Below are 24094 nucleotides of genomic sequence, written 5' to 3' on the forward strand. Positions count from 1 at the left end.
TCTTAGCCCTGCTAGCATCTCTAAATTTTGGGTTGAAGCACTCCAACCATGAAAGGGACTGCTGACTATTTTTCATCGTAAGCATTTATGGGATGTTTGCGGATGTGAGACTGATCCTGTTCTCCTCAAAACACCCTTTATGCTGCTGCTTACCACCATCTTGTCATCTTGCATCTCAACCATGGAGTTTATTCAGTTCTTTACCACATTGACCTAGCTAGCATATGTAGTTTATCTTCTTCCTTCTCCCACCTTCTAAGATGATATGATTAATAAAACAAACTCCTCCTGTGACCATTCACAAAACAGCTGCACAGTGTTGAAGATTAATTTGGCAATGCTTTACCCTGAAATGTGAAGAGAAATGGCCAACCAAGAAATATGAAAGCATTCAAGAAGGCAGGAGCAAATGAAACTTGCAGAGTTGTGGTTAACTTGAATCAAATGCCATGGAAATTCCTGACGTGCAGCTCTAACCAGGCTTGTTACCTGTTGCTTTTGGATTTCTCTGCTAGTTGAATCAGATGGCTTTGATGAGAAGCCATTTTACTGGCACAAATTGAAGGATCTAAATAGTCTTTACTTGTATTGTGCTGACTAAGATGAATATCTAGAAGTAACATGATGGAACTGAAGGAATCTAAATAATTGTTTGTACTGCCTTGTGCTGACAGAGAGGAACTTAGAGAAGTAACATACTAAAATTGAAAGTCAAAACTAAATGCAAAATTAAATACAGCAATTTCCTATAGCTATGTGTGCCATTTTTGCTCCTGTGCAGAGGAGGGCTAAAGACTGTGATTGAGCAAAGGAATTGTGTAAGAAAGAGGAATTCTGCTTCGGTTCCGAGGTCTACTTTCCCTTTGAATTCACTAAAGCCCTTCCATAGAAGAACTTCAGAATCAGTTTTGTATTTTTGAAAAGAAAAAGGTGGCATTGATGAAGAATGTCTGATGAAATGTCAGAAAAACAATAACATTAAAAAATAACATGAGGAAAAATAAAAAAAACACTACAGCTCTCTTTTTGAGAATCCTTCCATTTTCCATGTTCAGTTTTTCCCGTTAAACATCTGTCCTCTTGGGTCATCTTGGAACATCCACTAAAGCCAACTGAAATAAAAAGCATTTCTCAAAAAACACGTTAGTTTTGCTTTCTTTTCATTTTGGAAGGGAACGGGAAAAAGTTGTGACCGTGTTGTACTTAAATAGTTTCAAGAACAAAACAATCTGCATTTTCATTTTGAAATCAGCACCATTTCAGAAAAGGAACCTTATCCTGGGATATGATATGAAGATACTGTTTTACCTCAGAATGAAAATGCATTTTGAGTTTCTTGGATACATCTGGAAAAGGAGCTTCTACCCTCTGCACAACTTTACCTTCATAACAACCTGTATCCTATAGTAGAATCACAGTCTTGTCCCAAATTGCCCCTCATGTCAGTGTAGTTTATTGTATCACGGCTGATATTGTATCACGGCTGGGAAAACTGTTACGGAAGAAATGCCTGATTTTGGCAGCCTGCACGAGAAAAGGGCTGCGCTCCTCACAGCAGCAAAGCAGAGGCGATGTTTCCATCTACAGCTGCTTATGGCTGGGCTCTTCTGCTTTCTTGCAGCTAAGAAAGCAGAAAAAAATAATTCTAGCACAAGGTTTTTTAGAAGAAAATCTGTCTTCTAGAATCAGAGATCAAGAAAAGAACCTATCTGACAGTATTTTAGCTGCAGGTGGAATGTAACTCTGATTTCTGGAGGGAAAAATAGCAAAAGAGATGGGAAATTTCTGTAAGCTACACACTGGAGAAGGTGAGAGAAAGTTCTACCTGCAGCACTGTTTGTTAAAACTGGCAGAACTCTGACAGTAAATAAACTTTTTTTTTTTAAATGTTATTAATGAGCTAGTATGGAAGAGCAGGGAATGAGGGGGAATTAGAGCTTCAAATGTTTCTTGAAATAACAAAATAGCTATCTGAATCATCCCCTACTGTCCTTTGTTATTTTTCGTTGTTGAACATTTGATTCCTAGGTCATTATTTTTACAAACAACTCCAAAAGTTGTTTTTCTATGTGAATTCAGCTGATTCAACAAGGCCTAAAAATCATTCCAAGCCCACTAATGTTAATAAAAGTTAATATTTGTTCCTATCCATTCTAGAACTGAATAATTAAATTCATCAGGAAATGCAATCATACTAATGAATTTGGCCAGCTTCACCAATTATTTCTAAATTCACTCCTTCAGTAGGAGCTATCCCCAAATGCATGTCCGGTTGTTTATTTCTCAGTAAGCTACTTTACAGCAAAAGAAATAAGTATTACTGGAAAACAATTCTACTGTTAGAAAAATTAATCATCCTGAATAGCCTGAGAATAAGTGTGATTATATGGAGGATCAACTCAGAAAAATGACATCAAATTATTGCATATATCTTCTTTCACGCTACCTGCTTTCTTCCCAGTCTCATTTGTTTACTTCACTGACAAACAGCAAATTTTTAGTGCCAGCAGCAGCATAGAGCCTATTTCAATGTGGAAAATGAGCTGTACCTTATGCTGTTTCATGAATCATGGACAGAATTGTCAACTAGTTCTGATCTCAGAATTACTGTCAGTGATGTTCAGTGACAATATATGAAACAGATATCAAATTGTTTTTCGGATAATAGATTTCCTTGCTGGCAGCTGAAAATGCTGTTTTGAGTTGTAAACTGAACAAATTTGATATTGAAAACATTGCTGAAGAATACAATATGAAATACTCATATTCAGTGCTTACAGGATTTTTTTCTGCTTATAGCCACAGATTTTTCCTTAATTGCAAAATAGCTAGTGTTTCAACATAACCATGTTTTGAAAAAAGGGAAATTTGAAAAGGAGCAGTGAGAAGCAGTGAAACGTTTTATAATTGATGCTTGGAAAGCTGACATTCCTATGTGAGGTCCTGACTGCTGGGTAAATAGCACTTAGTTCAGGGACTTACTTACAGTATAGTAGTGCCGAAGCATTTATAAACTGTAGTTTATCTTGCTAGTCTAGACAAGACTCAAGTAGACTCTAACTATATTGCTAAGCTTTATAATAGCTCTGCAAAGCCCAGAGCAGTGATCAGAAACATAAGTAAAATATTTTTGTCCTAACGACCGACGTTTCACTCTTCAGTTTTAAACGTGTCAGGAAATTGCATGGTTGTGGCTGAGTCTTGGAGGAATTTTAGCAAGTAGATGATAAATCTGTCTTCCTTTTCTCCTAAATAGTATTGTTTCTATAAGGAAGTTGAACAGAATGAAAAATTTCTGACTCTTACCCATTATCTTAATTAATGGTGAGAAAACTCAGAAAAATCTCATCAGGAAGCTACTGGATCAGTAACTGTCATGGATGGCCATTTCCTCCGTGGTCGTCTTCCACTATGCAATAAATCAAATAAATGTTTTAGAGAGATCCACATAGTGCAAAGACTATGCAGAAAAACTGGAGCAGTCACGAAACTCTCACTAGGCAATATGCTTCCCCGCTCCATGAGTCGTAAGCAGTAAAACAAGCACGTGTGTGCCATGTGAAATGCCGTGCAGGGCAGCAAGAGCTCCCAAATAACAGGGTTACCTGGGCTACTACGTCGAGCCAAGGCAAGCAGAGTGGCCCAGGGATGGCAGCCAGGCCCAGCAGGGCTGGGGCGACCAGGCAGGTCCCAGGTGAGGCCAGTTGGTACCTCTGAGAAGTTTTCTATCAGATTTTATTTATTTTTTTTATTATATGGGTGATTCTTCACTGTTTTGTCTTTCTGCCTCTTCCTTTTCCAAGCCAGGAGTGTTCCCATCTAATCTGAGCTGCTATTACATGATTTACAGATGTACGTAGTCTGTGAAAGTAAGCTCTAATCAAAGATACGCTTACACAAGAAATCTTCAAAGCATGAGAAAACTACCACAGTACATGAATAAGAAAAATTTCTGTTGTGATTACTGCTGGATTTGAGACAGGAAAAAAATAACTAGCAGACTTAGTTTGTGTCTTGTCTCAACCATAGCAGCCATTTAAAAATCAAGGTAAATAAACTTACACAATGGTTTTGCTGTAGATATTCCATTTCAAAATATGGTATTTAAGCCTGTTGGCCTGTATGAGATCTTAGGTGTTGTGTATATCCAAAGAACTTGTTTTTTTCTCAGAAAGCAGATTTTAATGCTTCAGATGTTACTGATCTTAAATCTTTCTTCAAGTAATCATTTTGATCATATTTGCTCAAATAAGGACAAATGTTATAAAAAAGAACTAAATTTTTGAATTTGCTATGTCAAAAATCATCTAAGTTTTAGACAACATTGTATCTTCATGTCCCACAAATTATTAGCAACACTCAAAAGTTGGAAAGCTAAGCCACTTTAATTTTCCAGATAGAAGCCCCTGATTTAAAACATCTTCACTCAAGGTTTTACTTCAATCCATAGGACTGCTGGACTATGGCAATTTTTAAATCAAACCTTGAAAAATGGTTTTGTGAAAGATTATCAGAAATACTGTGTCACTGTGAGACTACTTAATAACAAAATAAGAAAGAAGGAAAAAGGGGTTCCATACAGGCTCTCAGCTGTCCTGAAAGTGTGTGTTGACAGAAGGCTTTGGTGGAATATTTTTGTTGTTAGTTTTTGTTCTTACCTTCTGACTGGTCATTTCTGTACCAAAACACGCATCGGTGTATTTGAACCCTATTTTTCAGAATTTTCGCCTCCTTTTTCCAGGCCTGGTTGTGGCCAAGGTGCTCGGTAGGAGATCCTTTCCCTCTCAGCTCTGCTGCTCCTCTGTTAACTTTCACTCATTACCTACCTCAGACCTGCAGGTTCAGTTCACATTCGGGGGAAGATGCCTCAGGAGATGATATGGGCAATATGTAATACTATATAATATGGCAATATACAGTAAGGGGTCAGAGCTGTGTAGGACTGGGCACAGCGTGTGCTGTCAGGGAGGGTAGATCAGCCAGCCTGAGGCTTTCGGGGGTCAGGTGTGGATCCCCAGCCTTGCGTGTTTATGGCGCTTTGTAGGCATTTCTACCCCCACGCGTACCGTGAAATCCTGGCTTGGTTATTCAAAAAGCCCAATGAGACTGTGTGAAGAGAAAGGTGTGTGCAGCAGGTTTTTATTTCTGGTCAGTGAATAGGATGCAGTGAAATTTAAGTTACCAGAAAACTGGTTTATATTCCCGAAACTCAGTCCTTCAGCTAAGGATATGTTCGTATGAATTTACAGGTAGGCAAAAACTCCCTCTGTCTGCCCTCTGAACCGACTGGAGGTTGTGCCGGCTCCAATCTAAAAGCCATGAGGGTGTGATTTTTACAGAGTTGTGCTCAGGCTAATAAGTAACCTTAATGTTATGCCAGCCATAGTGACATGTATTAAAATTGGCTGGCTGGCTCATGCTGCGGGTGGAATGACCTGTAGTCTTTCTGCAAAAGACCTTGTAGACATACTGTTACTCAGCAGATTGCTTTTTTCTTTTTTATTCTAGTGCCTCATCTGAAAAATAAAGATAATACAAGAGGTTAAAAAAATATATACATATATATGCAAAGTATTTTCCTGTTTTTAATTGAAAATGGCATATCATAAAATATTTATGTAGAAAATGTTTCCTTAACAATACTAGTCCCTAATAAGTTTTTAAAGTGCATCTCTGAGCAATTTCCTTTTTTTATTATAATCATATTAATGTTTTATAAAAGGATAACACTTTTTTTAGTTCACACTAATCTGCACTAGCAATGCAAATTTTGTATTTTATACAGTTTTTCTCAAAACAGAAGATGTGAGAATATAGCTTTTTAAAACATGATTCAGCAAGAATCATGCACTTAGTTAGGCACTTCATATGGCAAGAATTTATCTTCCAGTTTTTCAGTTCAAATAGTCAAACTGTAGCTGAAAAAGCAATCAGAACTGCAAAACTCTCATCTTATGTTTTGAAGCACAACTAGGCATTTATTATGGTTTTACACCAGAGACAGAAATTTTCTTGTGCGTATTTAAAATATTTTTCAAGTTTTTCAAATGAAGTGGATTAAAAGTCTGTTTTTTCCTGAATCTGAAAAACTGAGTGATTTTTCTAAGGCTTAAGGTTTTCACTGTAAACATTTCATTTGGCTTTGATTTTTACAGTTCCAAGTCATCACAGTTCCTGTACAAAGATGAATTGTGTGTCATGTTGAATTAACCCTAGAATATACTTAGAATATTGCTGTGTCATGTGTAGCCTTTTCAGCTCTGATTCCTTATAGTGAATATTCACTCTTTCCTCCTTGCTATTTTCACCGCCTCCACCTAAAATTAAAAAAGTAAAAGTAAGCTTGAAAACTGCTACACTGTTGCATATCTTGTGAATTTTTAGTACTAGAAGACTTGTGGAGGAAAATGAACAAATCTCTCTATTCAGCTAGGCAAACTCCTAATCATTTCTGCTGATCACTTGTTGAAGAAATGAACTAATGGTTGTGTAATTTCTTTTATACATTTGTCCTTATTTTTAGTTCCTCTGAAATTAGTTGCAAAGCTGTTTTTTCAATGGGGCTAGAGTTTCATGCATATAGATACGCGCTGATAGGACAAAGGACAAAAGTCGGAGGGCAAAAATGCCAAAAGAAAGACTGTTGCTTGTTTTACATCTGCTTAGCGTTGTTGAATTTGTGTGATTAATCAGTGAAAAACTTTAATCCAGGGAAAATTTGGGGTTCTGAATTTTTAGGTAAATGCAATCCCTGGAAAACAGTCCTAATTCTGGTAGTTATGTATGTATTCTGCATAGTATGCAAATACCTTGGTTTAAAAAATATGTTATAGTTGTCTACTTCTGCATTTTCAATCCATTTTCTTTTTTTCCACTTAGGGTGGAGTGAATGGCTTGACTGGAGAACTCGAATTTGCGGAAAATGGGGGGAATCCCAATGTTCACTTTGAAATTCTGGGGACCAATTATGGAGAAGATCTTGGCAGAGGCATCCGCAAGGTGAGGCTACATGTATTTAAACAAGAGACACTTTTTTACTGATTTTTTTTAAAAACTTTCTTTTATTCGATGCTAATAAAATACTATTTAATAGCAGATGATAATGCACGTTGTATGGTTGAGAATAGTGAAGAAAGGGGAGAAAAGTCTTGAACTTCTAGATACCCGTCCATTTTTTTCATTGCAAAGAGACCTTGCAGAAGCTGGTGTTGATCAAGGTGTTGTTCGTAACACACAATTTATTAACCTGCTGGTAGACTGTCCAAGAGACCAGTGAAGGCTGTTCTTTTGCAACGACTGTGTCTATATTTCCAAAATAGCAAATTTTACATTAAAACTCATTTAGAGCACCCAGATTTACACTTGATGCTTGTGGTCACAATGAGATGCTCCAATAGTTAGGTGCAGAATTCATAGCTGCAGAAAGAGAAAATTATTGCAAAATCAAGTAGACAAAATTGCTGTCATCTCTTCCTTTCAGGGAGTAAGTATGGGATGCTTTAGTAGAAACGAGCTTCTACATAACAGGTGTGATGTTAGGTCCTCAGCTGCCAGACACAGTCTAAATACTTGGATTTAGATTATTTGAGGAAATGCATCCATCTCCAAGATAAGTATCTTGTACCTTGTCTTGACATTTGGGTTTTGCTACATACTCTGTAAAAATAAAGGTAAGTTCTGTGTGAAGAATGGTGGAAGCAGATCTCTATTTGCGATGTATATCCTTAACTTAATGTTGACAACTTACTTTCTGAGATGGTAAAAGTAGGAAAAATCACAAAGTACCTTTTAGAAAAATAAAAGACTAATAGACTTTTTCAGGAGCAACTCTCATCCAACAATGCAAAGACAGATCTCCTGTAAGATAATACTGAAGTTTCTTCATTTGGTATATCAGATCACACTGTTTCTCATAGGTGAGGAATCTGAAGAGATTGTCTCAAAACAAATGATAAAGTTATTTTAATATATGTAAACTGGTTCCATGTGTCTTTGTCACTATATGATGAAGTATGTCGTTTGGCTGCATACCTTCTGTGGTAACAGATAAGTGCTCCGAAAGAAGAGAGAGATTAAATAAGAAGGTAAAAGTGTCTCTAAACTCCTGAAGATTTTTCCCTGCTTTCCATCAGGAGAACTGTTATTCCGTTCCTGCTGTTTTGAGCTCTATTTTTTCATCTGTTGTCAATAACTGAATGTACACAAGTGCCTATAGCTGTATCGCCTCGAGCAGAGATCTTGCCAGATGCTTCAGAAGCTGAACAGGGCTGGGTCTTGTTGATATTTGGTCGTGTGCATTGCAAAGCCTTTAGGTGACCGCAGTGCTGGCTGAGTCTTTATTCCCTCACCTATAAATTGAGTCTGTTTCAACATATTTGGACTTGATTTATTTTTTGTGCTATGTGTTTGTTTATTTTTTAGAGCAACTAACTACTCTTTCCTAAGACAAATGTGTATGTCTTCATTTAATTTAATTGATAGGCTTTGGCTGTTCTTTGACTGCAGACCTGTCTGGGTGAATGCCTAAGTGCAGCATTCAATTCTGTTCTCCCCATATTACAAAACGATGGAAGAGAAAGAGAAGAGACCGGCAGAAAGGTCTAGGAAATTAACAGAAATATAGAAAGATTACCCAGCTTTTCTCTCTCTTTTCTTATAGTGTACTTTAAATTTATAGTGAAAATTTAAACTGTAGTATAGTTTAAAGAAGAGACTAATGAGTGTGGGTGTGGGCATGCAGAAGGTGTACAAAGCAATGAAATACCACAGACAGGTGGTATCGTAGTAGAACGACAGAGATGTTCACTGACTTTGAAAGAAAATAAATTTGAAATTGTCCAAAGAAAATAGTTTTGCACAGAATGCAATTAGATCATGAAATTCATTGCCACAAGACCCTACTTAGAAGAAAACCAAGTTTTAAAAAAGAGTAATATACAGAAAATACATTTTTTGTCTGTTTGCTTACTTTTTTTAAACTGTTTGGTGAGATGAACATTTAAAATAGTATGTAGAGAGTATAAGAAAATTTTCCTTTTGAAGGCCACACTCTAAGTGTCTATCCCTAGACTTTTATGTGATGCACTGAATGTGGTTAAAAAGAAGAAACTTTCCAGAGTGGAACAGATTTAATCTACTCCAAGAATTTTTTCTAACCAGCATTTGGTAATTCAGAGAAAACCCTAGAAACTCAAAATAATTCCAATTAAGTATTTTATTTTTTATAAGTAAAGTGAACAGTAAATGGATTTAAGAAAAATATGGTATTTATACTGAAAGTCACAGATACAGTTAAAATACAATTCAGGGATCTAAAACACTTAGAGAGGAAAAAATATTTTTTTCAGGTGAAAATGCCAGGTGTTGGTTTTACTCTTTTGAATAAAGTTCACATATTTTAACTTTGATTAAGTTTTAATTTATAGTTTATGAGCCACTAGTGTTGGAAGCAAATCACAATAATTACAGAAGTCAGATATATTTTTGTTAGCAGCACTCTAATTAAAGTGCACTTCAAATTTTCATGCATTTAGTGGTCCTGAGTACCAGGAACTACCTAACTATTTTTATTTCTCAACTCTAGTGGAAGCAGCTGCAATTAGCAGACTGAAATTTCTAAACAAATGCATCACCTTTAATTAACATGTTTCCAAGTACTTTTGTAGGGGATAATGAAGGGTGAAATCATGACAAAAGACCCATTGAAGTCATTGGGACGAAAAGTTCACACCAAGTCAAGTGTGTAAAGACTTTTTTTCCCACAAGGAATCATCAATTGATTTTAATTAAAGCAAATAAAATTTTAAAAAGCACTCAATTTCTCAAGAGTCCAAATCCTGTTTAAAATCACTACTGTTTTGGTTCCTGAGTCGTTCAGTTACTTCTGAAAAGTTCATCTATATTCACAGGTTGATATTGCTAGGATTTTGAAAAGGAAACAATCAGAAAAAAATGAAGGAGCATTCTGTGTGTGTTTCTCTGTTTTAACTGGCCAAATAAAGCCGTGTACCTACCGAGAACTGCTTGCAAGGCTCCCCTGCAACTTTCATGGGCTCCTGTGGCAGCTAAACAGTAGTCAGAGTATTTGTGTGGAAGTGCGTTGTGTCAATGGGCCTCCATCTAGCGTGGAGTTAGCAAACTGAGTAGCGGGATCGCCTGAAATACAAATTTTGTCTTTGTGCTATTTTTCTCCAGAAGTTTTAGGTCCTGACAGTACTGCCCTCCAGCACCTTGCAGGCAACAAGTGGCTTAAGCCAAGTAGGTTGTCAGAGTCTGGTACTTGGAGTCATACAGCCTGATCGTTGCCAGATACTGTGAGTTTATTGACACTTGGTGGTGTTGCTGTCCCAAAGGAACTGCAGAAAAACTGGCTTTTACATATCATGTTGTGGCCTGGCTTTGTGCAGTTATAGATATATTCAGGGGGAGGCAAGGGAGTATTTCTGACATTTCTCTGTTGGCATTTGTCTGTTGGTATTTGACATTTGAGTACGTACTCTTTGACATTTAAATTTCAGTGAGATACTTTTAGCTATACTGTTGAAATAAAAGCTACCATTCCTCTGAATAACCATCGAACAAACAAACAAACAAAGGGGACTTGATTGCTCAGAGGAGTACTGTTTTATGTCTTAGTGGTAGAGAAAAGAGCTCCGCAGAAATAGGGTGATTTTTCATGTTTCTTCCAGAGTCCTTTGTAATTCAGAATGAATTTGCCCTCAGAGGTTTGGAGTTACAGCTTTGAGTTGTGGAAGACTTTCTTCCTGCTGCCACCACTGATTTGCTTACTGCGTTTCAAGAACATGATGCATTTTCTTCTGTCCATATATCAGTGTTACCATACACCCACCTCCCGTGCTTGTCCCTTCTCTTCGCTCACTGGTTTCTGTCATTTACTTCCTGTGGGGAAAAGAGATGAGACGCCGGGCTCTCAACTGCCTCGCTCTGCATCGCGGTGCCCATGTTGGGGCCTCCTTCGTGGGCAGGTCGCCTAGGGGTGCCTCGGAGCAAGCATCGAGCTGGGGCCTGCAGGGAGGTTGGCCATGGGTACACAGATCTGCTGGGTGGGCTGCGGAGCCGTCAGGGGGAGTTATGGAGCTGGGCAAAACCAGCAACAAGTTGAGTCCCTCAGGGTGTTTCAAGCCCTTGAGGTTTGTCCCGTAGGATTTTAGGACTTGGTCATTTAATGGTGCTTTCCGAATTGCTTTTCTTTTAATGACCTTAAGAAGGGAATAGTATATATTTTATATCATGTAGTATAATAATATATGAAAATATAAAATATATGAACATAACATTATAACATATAATATTTAATCCAGTATCCCTAGCTCCAAGCATTTCATGTGAATGTGAGTAAAGAAGGTCTTTTAACCACGCTGCCTGGCAAACCTGTGGTTGTTCTTTCCTTCTGCTAGTGCTAATGGCAGGACTTTCTCTGTGGAGTCAACACGTGTAGGCTTTTATGTTGCAGATTAAGGGTTACTTGGGATATTTTATCACTGTTATATTTGTTCAGAGATGAGGAAATTGTACTGCACTTTATTGTTTTCATTCTAGTAAAATAATTGCTACTCCTTCCACTTTATCTGCGAATAATTGTTGATTACAGTAGCAGCATTGGTTTTGTTATCAGGTATTTCAGTTTTTCTTATGCATCAAGAGCTGACATATGTTACACTTGTATATTTGGATTCCCTCTTGGGGAATTTAGCTTCTTATCAAGCTAAAAATCGTTCTGTTGCATCTTTTAATTTCTTATTCCCTTCTGCTTTGTTAGGTAAAAAGAGAAGTTAGACAGCTCTGCTGACACCAATTAACTAACACTATTTAGTAACCAAGAGTGGGCAAAGCATTTTCTACTTGGGTAGCTTCATGGTTAGCTTCTTGAGGTAAATGATAGGTTCACCTGTTCCTTTTGTGATCATCATCAAAGGTAGAGCACTGTCATGTGAATTAAAAAAAACCAGTACTTAGTACTGTAAGCTGTGATCTGCTTCAGCTATTTCTAAAGGCTGACATGCAATTTATGATGTGACTGAAAGATATACTTGCAATTTACAGAGACATTATTGATGGTGTATTTTTTTAGTGAGTTGAAAAGAAATGTTGCTGTGTCTGAAAGCTTTGCCTCTGGTGTTGATAGAAAAGATAAACTTAGCTCACAACTAACATGTTATTCTCTTTAAAGCAACTTTAAATACGCAAGCAGCCTGCTAGAAATGAAATGAACTATTTAGTACTAAAGGTAAAAATGTGATTCAGTACCTTGGTCAACTGAGGCCTGATGTTCCATTTTAGCACAGTACTTAAATCTGCTGTAAACCTGCTGAAGAGTATCATTTTCTTCCTGTAATTCAGCCCTAGGCAATACATGAAGATACCGTGACCAATGCTTTACATTATACTGGCTTCTGCAAATCTTTTGTGAAATTTCAGTGAAATTTAATTTGGCAAGGGATTGTTGAGAATTTGCATGTTATCACAATGAAACTAGTGTTAGTAGAAAACAGTAATTTACTTGAAAATGCACTTCTATTTAGTTTTAAAGTCAAGTTAAATGCAGATTTGAGTCTAAAGGAAAGTGGAAAAATGCCTTTACCGTAATTGTACATACTAGACTTTTGAAGAGTAAAACAAGGGAGAACTGTATTCTTGAACTGTAAAAGTTCAAAAAACTTCCCTCTTTTGCTCTTGAATAAAGCATGTTCCTTTAAAATGAGAGGCTCCAAAAAGAGAGGCAGAGATTGACTCTGGATAATCAATAGCCTGCCATCTGGTGAATTTGCCAGGTTTTGGCCTCCCTCAATCAGATGGGAAAAAGGTCTAAATCTCAGTCCTGGGTAGCCTGGGTGTCTGCCCTGACCCCAGGCCGTTTCTCTGGACACATGAGTATTTCATACCAAGTGAGAAGTAAAGAAGCCGGAGACTGGTTCTGCAGCCTGGGGCATGCAGCCACAGGAATATGGGAGACCCAGGTTCAAGTCCTTCTTCTAGTGATTATTTATTTATGCAGAGCAGAACTATTACTACAGGAGATGTAATGAGCAACCTGTTCCCTATGAATTATTCACTGAAGGAGTGGGGCATACATATGAAGTACCTGAGAGCCAGGATCAGGTTTATGGGCAAAATTGGAGCACAAACTCAAATTCCAAATGAGTGCCACAGAGCCAAGGCAAAGTTAGTACGATAGCAACATCCTATCCCACCAATTTCTCCTAAGTGGAAGCCTGATAAACCATGTAAACTCCAGCACTCGCGGGCACTAGCATGTAGTAGAACCTGTTGTAAAAGAGAAAGGGTGGTTTTAGGCTATCAAACTATGAGGCAAGTAGGTTTTCCAGTCCAGAATATTAAGGTTAAGTGTCTGGTTTAAAGATCGACTCAAACAACTGAGATACAGGTTTATCCAGTTCTCAGTGTGAAGGCTGATGGCTTCTATCAGTGCATTTGTAGGGTTGGAGGCGTGGGCTGGCACGGCGCCTGGGATTTGAGGCCAGACAAATCTTGCAAGCCTACCGATTATTGCTGCACTCTGAAATGAATAGGGTTTTGCTCCTGCATTGGGAACAGTGGGGAAAAAAGGAAAAACATGGAGTAGCAGGAAAGGGGAGTGCAATGGGACCCTGGGGAGGAGCACTGATGTCAAACAGAAATTCCTCATGGGGCCTTAGCATTGTGTTATATTTCTCTTGGCAGTTTTGGCAGGGATGAGTCTGTCTCTCCTTTGCTCAGAATTTCTATTCTTGTCAGAACTGATATAAATTTTCTTACTGAAAACTGATTTCAGTGGATTGGGAACTGCCTATTTTGACTGACTGGTTTCATTAAAAAAGAGACGCTTCTTTTTTATATGCCTTAAATCATATAGTTCTTTATTTTTTATTCATCTGGATAAGAGGTTATATTTTACCCCTCTCCTGTGGAAAATACAGTTGTCTTGATAGCAAAGAACAGGAAAAAATATTTTCCCATTTCAAACTTGTGGTTTTATTTTTCTTTAATATCTTGTTGTAACAGTGGAAACTTAGATCGATCAAATAAAAAATGTGAGATCTAGGAACTGTGTGAGTACCTCTATACTCCATTGTTGCTGTCAGGCAAAAGCCTAACCACAGAGGTTTCCGTATGGTTATTTTGTGCTTCACAATGGGCCTGAGAGCACAGAAAGATACAGATCTTAATTCATTTATTTTCAGCCACTTTTTTTCCTACCAAAATTTGAATAAGTAGATTTTTGTTTGTTTGTAATAACTACAGTGGGAAAGAGAACTTGGACTGGCATGTTGGTCACATTAATGTAGTGTATGAAACTCGACTCATGTCCATTAGAGATTTTTCGTTCATTTTGGGGTTCCTTCTCTTTTCTTAACGTGGGTTACAGTTGGCCACTGGCTGACCAGTCCTAGGGATTCTGCCGAGTGTGTTGCTCCAAACTCCACGTTTGCTATTAGTAACCCTTTAGAGTTTTCAATATGATCAGCTGGGCGACTTCTGAAACATCTTTGCTTCGGTTATATGACTCTCTTCTGTGTGAGTAGCTGAGAAAGCCTTACGGTGAACATGAATCTGCAGAACTGTCTGGCAATTTCTGGTGCATTTTTATCCTCACACACTTCAGCTGAGTACATTAGCTTTGTAACTCACTTCAGAGATCTGAAGTGCTTGGGAACTTTGAAGTGCCTGGAAACTGACATTTTAAATAATGCCAGACGGAATTGTGCGGATGATTTAAGAATGAACTTAATGCCTCATTGGCATCTCGGGCAGTAATGTTGCTATGCGATTTTGGAACTCCCATCCAGGGACTTCTCTTCACCTTTGAGGGAGCACTTAGTGGGTGCTGCTTCAAGGATGATGTTCATGATCCTTGAAATTAATAGAATAAAGTATTTAATTTAGCCTTAAAAGTTTCATGGCAGGGGAGGGGGACTGGTTCCTAATTAAATATGGGTACATTTCAGAATGAAAGTTTTCAAAATTTTCTGTCATTTGCTTTTTGGAATTGGCTTGTTTTTGACCAAAACTGTCTGATGAAAAGGAGTTAAATTCATGAATACTTGCAACTGAAACAAACATACATTTTTCAGTAGTAAGAAGAAGTAGTAAGTGCATTTTGCTCTCCATTAATCCAAAGAGGAGGTGTTTTGACTGATGTATAACATGAAGAGGAAGATAACTTGACTTTCAGTCAGTTAAATCTTTCTATCCGAATTTGGGTGTGAACTGGGTATTCTAGTCAAAAATTAATAGTAATTGGAAAACTGTGTAGATAGGAGAGAAGGATAATAAAATATTGAGCTGCTTTCTTAACAGGAGGGATGCAGAGACAATAGTAGGAAATGGGTCATTTAGCTTTAGCTTTTTGAGGGTGGTGAAGGTTGTTTTTCAGTTCGCTGAAGTAAGAGCTCAGTGCACAGATAATTTGCCTTGGGAAGGCTGATATACATAAGGGCTGTAATAGATCTTAGGCCATAATATGCGGAACTGGGTCTGCACAGATTTCACATGATTTGATAAACTGCTTTTTCCTTCAAGAACAGTGGGCCAAGGTTGACATGATTAGATGACCTGAAGTGTCCTGCCAGGACAGGACTGTGGCTTCTCCCGAAAATAAGCTGTTGCTAACTTGCATGTTTTAGGAGGGGCTTCTGCTTGAAGCTTGTGTTATCCAAGAGGCTGATGAATGTTGGGTGAGCCTCTATTGTGTGTCTGAAAGGCCTGAATGGCTCATATTGATCAAAACTTTGCCAGTTTTAGAGCATAAATCTAAAAGTGGACAGGTGACTTCTTTCACAGCTAGCCTATTTATAGAAAAATACAAAGGCATATATTATTAGACATTGAATATTTGTGTACGGCACAGATAAAATCAAGGAGTTTTTGTGTGGAAAGACTATTTGAATTGAACATGATGCTGGATGATATTTTGTTGATGGTAGTAAGTAGTTATTTCCTGCAGTGTGGTCAAGCAAACTTGATAAGCCCAATGACCTTCACCTCTGTGGCCATAAAGTATTTGGTGTTGCTTTCTACCAAAGCAGGGAGAATGCAGAACCACACGTTAGTCCCTCGTCCCAAAGGCTGTGGGATCTAGAGGAGCTAGTCAATTCGTAAGACGAAACAGTTAATTCAACTGAATGAAAACATAGGGCCTTCCTGTGGATCTTCACTGAAAGCAAATCTATCACCCGCAGTCTCTGCAGCCTCAAGACTAGATTTAGAGTGGACAGGAATACAAAATAGATTTAATGTGGATAGGAATCCACAAAACTGCTAAAGGCTCCCAAATTCACCAGAAGGACATGGTCATGGTGTATCCCTGCCTAAAATTGCACAGCAGAAGTAATAGAAAAAGAGCAATATGTATTAAGCCTCAAATACTTCACATTTTCATTTCAGTAAGCGGAATGAACATAACATGATATAACTTCTCTTTCTGAAAAATAAAGCTTTTCAAGAAATTGTAAACACTAATGAGAGTTTGAAACCCTTCAGGCTTAGAAGTAGATGTGGGAGAGAATATTATGATTTCAGGAATTCAGCAATGTGTGTCTGGATGCTGTGGGAGATGTTCCCTGTTTTCTGTCACTCCCACCCCCTGCTCTTTTGTGACAATCATGCTACCTTTTTATATATAAAAATCTTTGTCAGTTTTATTTCCTTTCAGTTTGTTTACCTGCTTGTTACTTGGCTGTTTACATTTCTTCTATCTCATCTTTGCGTCTTCATTGTATTCCTTGGAGCTCAGATCTAGTCTCATCTTCACTGCATTTCCTAATCCATGCTTTACCAGGCTGTTGCTGTGTCTTCTCTAGTTATAAACCTATTAGTCTGAAATGCTGGATGAGTGACTTGATTATACAAGTTGGTTTGCAAGGAAACAGGTGTTTGTACTTTGGCTATGTTGGCTAGATTTTGAAGCACAGAGCTGTGTTATGCTTATGTGGCATAGGTAACCATATGAATAACTATATTCACAAAATATACTAGTCTGGATAAGTGGTAGGTTTTGTGTTTTTTTTTTTTTTGGAAAAATACACTTTTATATTAACTAAGGTGTTTATATGATAGCCCATAAAAATCTGATTTGAAGTATGCTTTCTAATGGAGTACATTAATAATGAGCATCAGTGTTTTATATGAACATGTTCATGCAATGTGTAGCTTGCATACACCCCTATTGACTTTACGTTAGAACTTGATTGTTTTTAAAAATAATGGAATTGTATTTTAAATCCTTTATTTTGATGCTTTGCATCAGTTAGGGTTTCAAGTGTTTTATTACTCTATTTATTAACTGCTAATAAAATCTGTGATTTCCCCATGGAATGTGCAAGTTTGAGGTTTTATTAGTCAGGGCGTTTTAAGCTGTGTGTTATATACTTGAGACAAATATTTAACATACAAGCGTACAGAGTAAGAAAATATTTTATTTAGGATGTAGTTATGTAGCATATATCCACAAATAAACCACACATCACAAAGTGGAGCTGTCGCATTTGATGCACTTTTGTTAAAATATTTATTAAATTCTAAAAGGGAATATCAGTCCCAACTCTTGCCACAGCAATTAAACAGTTTTATTAATTCTCTTTCCATGTATCATTCCTTTCTTCATTAAGAGTTGTCTTCATTTTCATCTTTGTGCTGCAGCAACTACCTTACCTTGCACCCAGGCCTGCTGCTAAGTGTATATGTTTCTGGCTGCCTCATTGAGTTTTTCTCCAAGTGCATGTTTTGCTTCTGAAGTTGCAGACTCTTTGAGCTTGCTTTATCTTGCAATCTGCTATGCAGCTAGGATGTAAGCTCTGTAATGTTGCGTTAGCGAGGAGTAACTTGTGAGAATTTTCTCACTTTGCTGCAAGTGTGTAGGGTATGGCATAAAATATGTGAAAGGTTCATTCACACAGTGGAAAAATCTGTGCAGAAAATATTGCAGAAGGGATAGTCCAAGCTTTGAATTACAAAGATGCTTCAGTTCAAGTGCCGTATGGATGCATGTTTTGATGTGTTCATATCACACTTACCTCTGCGGCAGTCTGATGTAGAAGAAGGAGCAGATGAGGTGGATTTTGTTCTAAAATGGTAATGATAAAGGCAAATATTTTACTCAAAAGCTCAATCTACAGTACTTTGATAGTCACCTTGTCTTGCTCTTGCAGAAAGATTTTCAATTACAGCCTTTTTGGTTAGCGTAGACTAAGGAAAACTGTATTTCCCCAAAATTTGGAAACCTATCTGGTCACAAATTACCTTTTGATATATGTTTCAAAGACTAGAATAATGCACAGCTAGTCTGATCTATGGCAAATTATAGTGAGTCTCTTGATACGCCTGATTCTGGATAGTCAAATTGATTTTTCTATTTGGCCCTGGGTCTTGTTACACTCTAAATACTGTGAGGAGATTATTGTCATCTCTTGCTACTAACTTTGCTGTTGAAGACCTTACACCCTACTTGCTTTTGGCTTTGCCACTTACTATGTCTGCAGGAAAGCAAACATGAAAAGACCGACTAAGTGATGGATCTCTTCCCACATGAGAATACAATCTTCATGTCACTTTGTGACTGTAGGCCTCCAACAGATTGCATTAAACAGGGATTGATGCACTGAATACAAATGGTTTTAGCATCCCAGCATATTGGAGCTTTTCTGTTCAGTCCAAAGGGAAGTGAATTTCACATTAGCTGATTTCATAGCAAAGGTCTCTGTGCTGCTTTTATAATTCTTTTGTGGAAGAGGACAAATATGATAAGAAATTTATATTAATAAGTATTCTGCTCTCCATTTTATGATAGTGTACCACATCCTTATTTGTTTAGCATGCATCGTCATACCAGCGTTCAGTATGTGGCGTCATACCCCACATTATTAGAGATCAGTCCCTCCAAACCCTCTTAGAAATAGTCATCTGTTTGGTTCAGTTGTATATTCCTTCTAAGCTATATTAAGCTGTTTTCCAAGAGTTTTGTAGCATCATTTGTAGCAAATAATTTCTGCAAGAGAAAATGAAACCATCAATAAAGAAAACACAGACTGTTATGATGCACTCAAAGATTTTTCTCATCATTTTGTTTTGAATCTTGTTAGTCTTTCTACTCACCTTATGAAGAGAAGGAATGTCTGTATATCAGTGTCTGGTCTAACTCATTAAAAAAAAAAAGACTTAAGGCTCTAAACCTTCAAAGACCATTGATAAAATAAAGTGTATTTTTTTCTCCCTTTTTCTTCTTTTCACTTTTACCAAATCTTTTGAAATGTGGCACATCAAATACAAATATAAAAATGTGCCAAAAGGGCCAAGTTGTTTCATCAGTGTAATCTTTCTTCAATCCTATTGAAGATGAAACCCAAAATAGCTCCTAAATCTTCCTGTACAAGGGAAAATATTTCCCTGTGGGTTACATCTATCTATTGACAGGTTATACAGTTAGTTGTTGATTATTGTCTTACCTTGGCAAAACGGTAATCTTTTTTGGGGTCCGGAAAAGAGAAAAAGGGGAATGTTTGATCAAATGGCTCTTGGCAGCCATATTTTTTGAACCACGGGGATAGCAATAGACTCAGATGGGCAGGAGACCATTGACTTGGAGACATTGCAGTCCTTCAGAGACCACAAGATACAGAGTTACCACAGATGCCCAGATGAAAGATTTTGGAGGAGGACAATTTAAGTTTCACCACCTAAAAGTTAGGAGATAACCTCAGGCAAAAAATTGGTTATGCTGACTTCTTCAGAAAAATCAGTCATCCTGAACAGCCTAGCACAGCTGCTTCCATTCAACAAAATCATTAAGAACTGGGAACGAATGCAGGCTGTAAGTTGCCATTTTTGGCTTTGAAAGAAGAGAAAGCGCTGAACAGAGCCAGGAGGCAAAGTCTCCATATTCTGGAGAAGTCAGGTAAAACTGAAAAGAAAACGCTAGTTTACATTGCTATAAACCTGCCGGTAGAAGGCAGGTGATTCTCAATATTCTGTCTTGAAAACCTATATGATGTAGAGAAGAAATCTTATTTCACAGGGATTCATAGTTTTGTCCATAATTTCTTTCTATTTTTTCTAGTTGTGGGCCCTTAAACAAAATAGGTATACGTTTATAAATAATCGGGGGAGGGGGAGGGGTGAGGTAGCTAAAAATAATATGGCATCAGTTGAATGCTCCAGAGAATTTAAAATTAAATGTCCATAGAGATTATTTGTTCTTGTATTTGCTACAAAGGTATATGGCTCTTGTGTGGGCTTTTCTAATAAACTGAGATATTTCACTGCCCTCTCTTGGTGAGAATTATGAACTGGTCTCCTCTCTTCCATAAACCTTAACCCAAGAGCAAAAAAGATTTTTCTTTGGTGCAAGCGCTATTTGCTAGGAAATCATAGCGAGTGGAATATTGTGGATTAATAAGTATCCATGAACTTGTGATTGGTGTACTATTTATTTCAGCTTGTGGGCCAGTTCAGTTGTGAATTCAGTTGTGAATCAGTTCACTGGTTTGATCTACAATATATGGAAATATGCATAAAGAAATATTTATTTACTTTAACATGATTCAACCTTATACAAACATCCTGATAATATATCTATTTTCATAAATATATACAAAAATTTTAAAAGATACCCCTCTAGATTAAGAAAAAATCTCCTCTGTGTCTCATGAGCATTGAAAAAGTTAATGACATTTTACTTGCTTGCTCCAATGATGTCCTTGTCACTACTTTATTAAGACTAATCAATTTTGGACAGCTAGGTCGGGTGCTTATGTTAGTGATCTCCCTCTAAAACATGTAGAAGGGAGGCACTGCCCTAAAGGCAGTTCAAAGCTATGAAAGGGATCTAGAGAGACTAGCTGGCTAATTTGGCAATCTAGTTTGAGAGCCTACCAATACTATTCCTCCTCAAAACTCTGTGAAATACAGATCAATTCTTGCATGCTTTCTTTAGGTTCGTATGACTTCAGCTTTGGTGCTCTGGTAAGATTTCTTGCACTAAGCAGCTGACAGTGAAGACCGGCTGACCAGTGATATGCAAAGGGAGCTAGCTGCTACCGAAATATTACTGGGATTCAGTCTGTCAATGGCACACTCCCCGAGTTATCCCTCCACCGGTCCTGCTGTCTGGTTTCATAGGAGCACTGAGAAGTCACCCATGCAGCCTTAAACTATGATTCCCTAACTATCTGCAATTATGAAAGATTTTGTGGAGCACATCACAAAAACATGAGCTTCAATTTTTGTGTCACGATTCAATTCCACTCTGTGTGGTTATAATCTGCCTATCAAGAACTGTAGTTAATCTTCAATGAATTCTGTGCTTCGCTTCCAAATAGTTAAGCAAATTCTTCAATAATAGCATTATTTGTTCAGAATGTCTGCGAATTTATACTGCAGGAGAGACTATAATTTAGAAATGCCATGGGTTTTGTATATATAGTTTGCTACTCACAAAGGGATCATTTTTGATCAAAGTTATGTTCTGCTGTATATCTGAGGAGGCCTGTGTTACGGAAATATTTATGAAGGGAAGAATGGGAAAAAATTAACTAATTTATGTCTTGTCCTTTGTCCTTGTGTTTTCAAGTCAGAGGAGTAACAGAAAACAAAAATTTGATTAATGTCCAGAATTGCTTAAAAAGTGCTGAGCCTGTTCTTGTGAAATCATAGGCACAGGCATATTGCTTTGTGCTTAGAAATATTAAAGCATAAATTGTCTTTGTAGGTAGCTTTGCAAAGTTATTTATCAGTGTTAGTTGGCTTTTTGCAGAGCAGTGACTCGTTCTGTACAAAACACAGATTGCACAGGTGTCCCTGTCCTGATGTGCTTCAGCCTAGAAGGACAGAGAAGTAGACATGTTGATGTTAGAAAGTCTAAGGCACACCAAGAGAGCCGCAAGGCAAAGAGGCTGAATGGGAGGTGAATAGTGATGGAGTGTGCCGATGCTCAGGGAGAGAAGGGATTTGCATGTCTAATGCCTGAAGTCGCTATTACCCTATACGTAACTCTTTTTCACTCTGCAGGATGTCTTCTAAGAAAAGTTTGCTTTTTGCTCTTTCCGTCCCATCTTGCATTCGGTGAAAAGCCTGGTGACCCGACTTGTCATGGGAGGGTTATCAGGAGCTCTGCAGATTACGCAGTCCATTGTGTCGTGCTTGCGACCCACGCCAGCACCCGGCCTTGCTGTGCTTCTGTGGGGCGACCGGGGCAGGCTTTTTCCTGCGCATAGCAGTATCACCAGGTCTGGCTCTATAATGAAAGGAGGTCATTCTTCAGACAAATTCTCTCAGCTTCACAGCAGTTTAGCCAATCAATTTGTAAGGAGCTCCTAAAAATGTCACCTTGCAAACTGACTATACACTTTGGCAGGAAATTAGAAGGAGCAAAAACAATTCAAGAACCGGGTAGAAAGATGGTTATTAATTTTTCTTCTGTGTCTTTGCTGAAAGGGAAAACAATCATATCTTTTTCAACACGGCAGAAAAAGAGAAATCATGACAAGTTTTAAAAATGCAATATAGTTGATGCAGCAACCTCTGTACGCAGCCTTCTGAAGTGCCTCGGGGCTGCCACACAGCTCCCTGCGTTCTTTCATGTGTAGCTGTTGTTTCAAGTCCGTGTTGGGGGATATGTCCCATCCCCTACTGTATTTTTGAAGGGGACAGATTCATCACCAGGTGATATTCTCTGCTGGCTATTCCAGTATTAGTAGAAAGGCCAAGGTCTTTACTTGGAAATACAAACCTGGCTGGCTGGTGCCTTTCTCTATATAGCACATATATGGGATTTGATCAGTCTGGGCAAACTCTGCTTGAAGGTCAGTTTTAGACTGAGAAATGGTATAAATTCGAGCCCAGAGTATGGGGCAAGTACATAGGAGATGAGAACGGTAGGGAGAAGCCCGTTAATAACGTGATGGGGAAGACTTCTTTAGTCCTCTTTATTTTTTGTTTCTGATGTCACTGGCTGATAAAACAGCAAGCATGTTCATATTCTGTGCCCCTATTAATGCGAGAATAGAAAAGTTCTGAGGAATAAACACTATTTTTGGCAAAGTGTGAGAAAGGAACAAATTTGGCTGCTTCCCCTGTGCCCCATTTCCATGCTGTTTCTTTTATTTTGTTTTGTCGTCCGAGTGTTCCAAGTATGCGCAGTCAGCATGAAATGCCAAAAACTGATGATACAGGTAACTCCTTTGCTCCCCTTTACTAGTGTTGCAGAGTTAGAAAATCAGTATCCAGCTTTTACTGCTGGCTTTCTAATATGTTGAAAAACTAATTAGAAAAGAAAATATTTTTATTGCCACTGCTCTCAGACTTCCCTCTGTAATTCAACTAATGAACTAAGTTATCGATGCGTTGCCTGCTTCTAACTTTGAGAATAATTTATTGTTTGTGTTTCTTATTCACATAGAAGTTGTTAAAATGCCTTTAAATTGTACTTCTCTTTTAAAGCACAGAGCACTAAAGGAGACCTGGGATAAACGGGAAAGATTTTTGTCAGAGCACTATTTCATCTTAAGCTCATAAAACAGGTGCTGATTAGTATGTATGCACACACACATGCATACATTCATATGGGTGCATGTACACACAGACTGATGGCCTGTAGCTCTTCTGTAAAGCCACAGCCCACACAGCTGCCTGTGCAACAACAGATTGCCTGGCCTGAAATACAGTATATTTGGAAATCCCAAACAGGCAAAAGTGAGATGAACTTTTGACTCCAAAGGCTTCTGTCTTTCTGAAGCCTTGAGGATTTTCCCAGCTGGAGATTGGAGATCTCCTGGAGATCCCTCTCTCCATGGGTGACAAAGGTGCTGGAGGGATCGCTTGCAGCGGCTCTGTGCCAGGCTCCTGGTTGCTCGTGGACAGCAGCATGTGGTGTCGGCCTCTCGCTGCTCAGACTCTCGTTCTTTCTGTTCGCCTCTCTTTGAATGGAGAGTCACCCTCACCCTCCTCTCTTCCCAAGTGCTGATATTTAATTGGAGGACTACTTACCCTGTGCTTTGCCTTCATGGTCGTATTTATAGTGATAATGAGTGCATTATGTTTGGGACAGTCATAGGCAATTGTGTCCAGGGTTTAACTTCTGCGA

General features: G+C 38.1%; 1 protein-coding gene across 1 annotated transcript in view; it reads left to right on the top strand.

The window, feature by feature from the left end:
- The window catches only part of GRID2 (glutamate ionotropic receptor delta type subunit 2), a 712823-nt gene that overhangs the window by 497962 nt on the left and 190767 nt on the right, over positions 1 to 24094 (top strand). The window contains exon 8 of the mRNA XM_067297081.1: positions 6880 to 6999. Within this exon, the coding sequence (XP_067153182.1) occupies positions 6880 to 6999 (120 nt within the window). The remainder of the gene's footprint in view (positions 1 to 6879; positions 7000 to 24094) is intronic.

The sequence above is a fragment of the Apteryx mantelli genome, chromosome 5 (assembly GCF_036417845.1).
Source record: "Apteryx mantelli isolate bAptMan1 chromosome 5, bAptMan1.hap1, whole genome shotgun sequence".
Classification (NCBI taxonomy): domain Eukaryota; kingdom Metazoa; phylum Chordata; class Aves; order Apterygiformes; family Apterygidae; genus Apteryx; species Apteryx mantelli.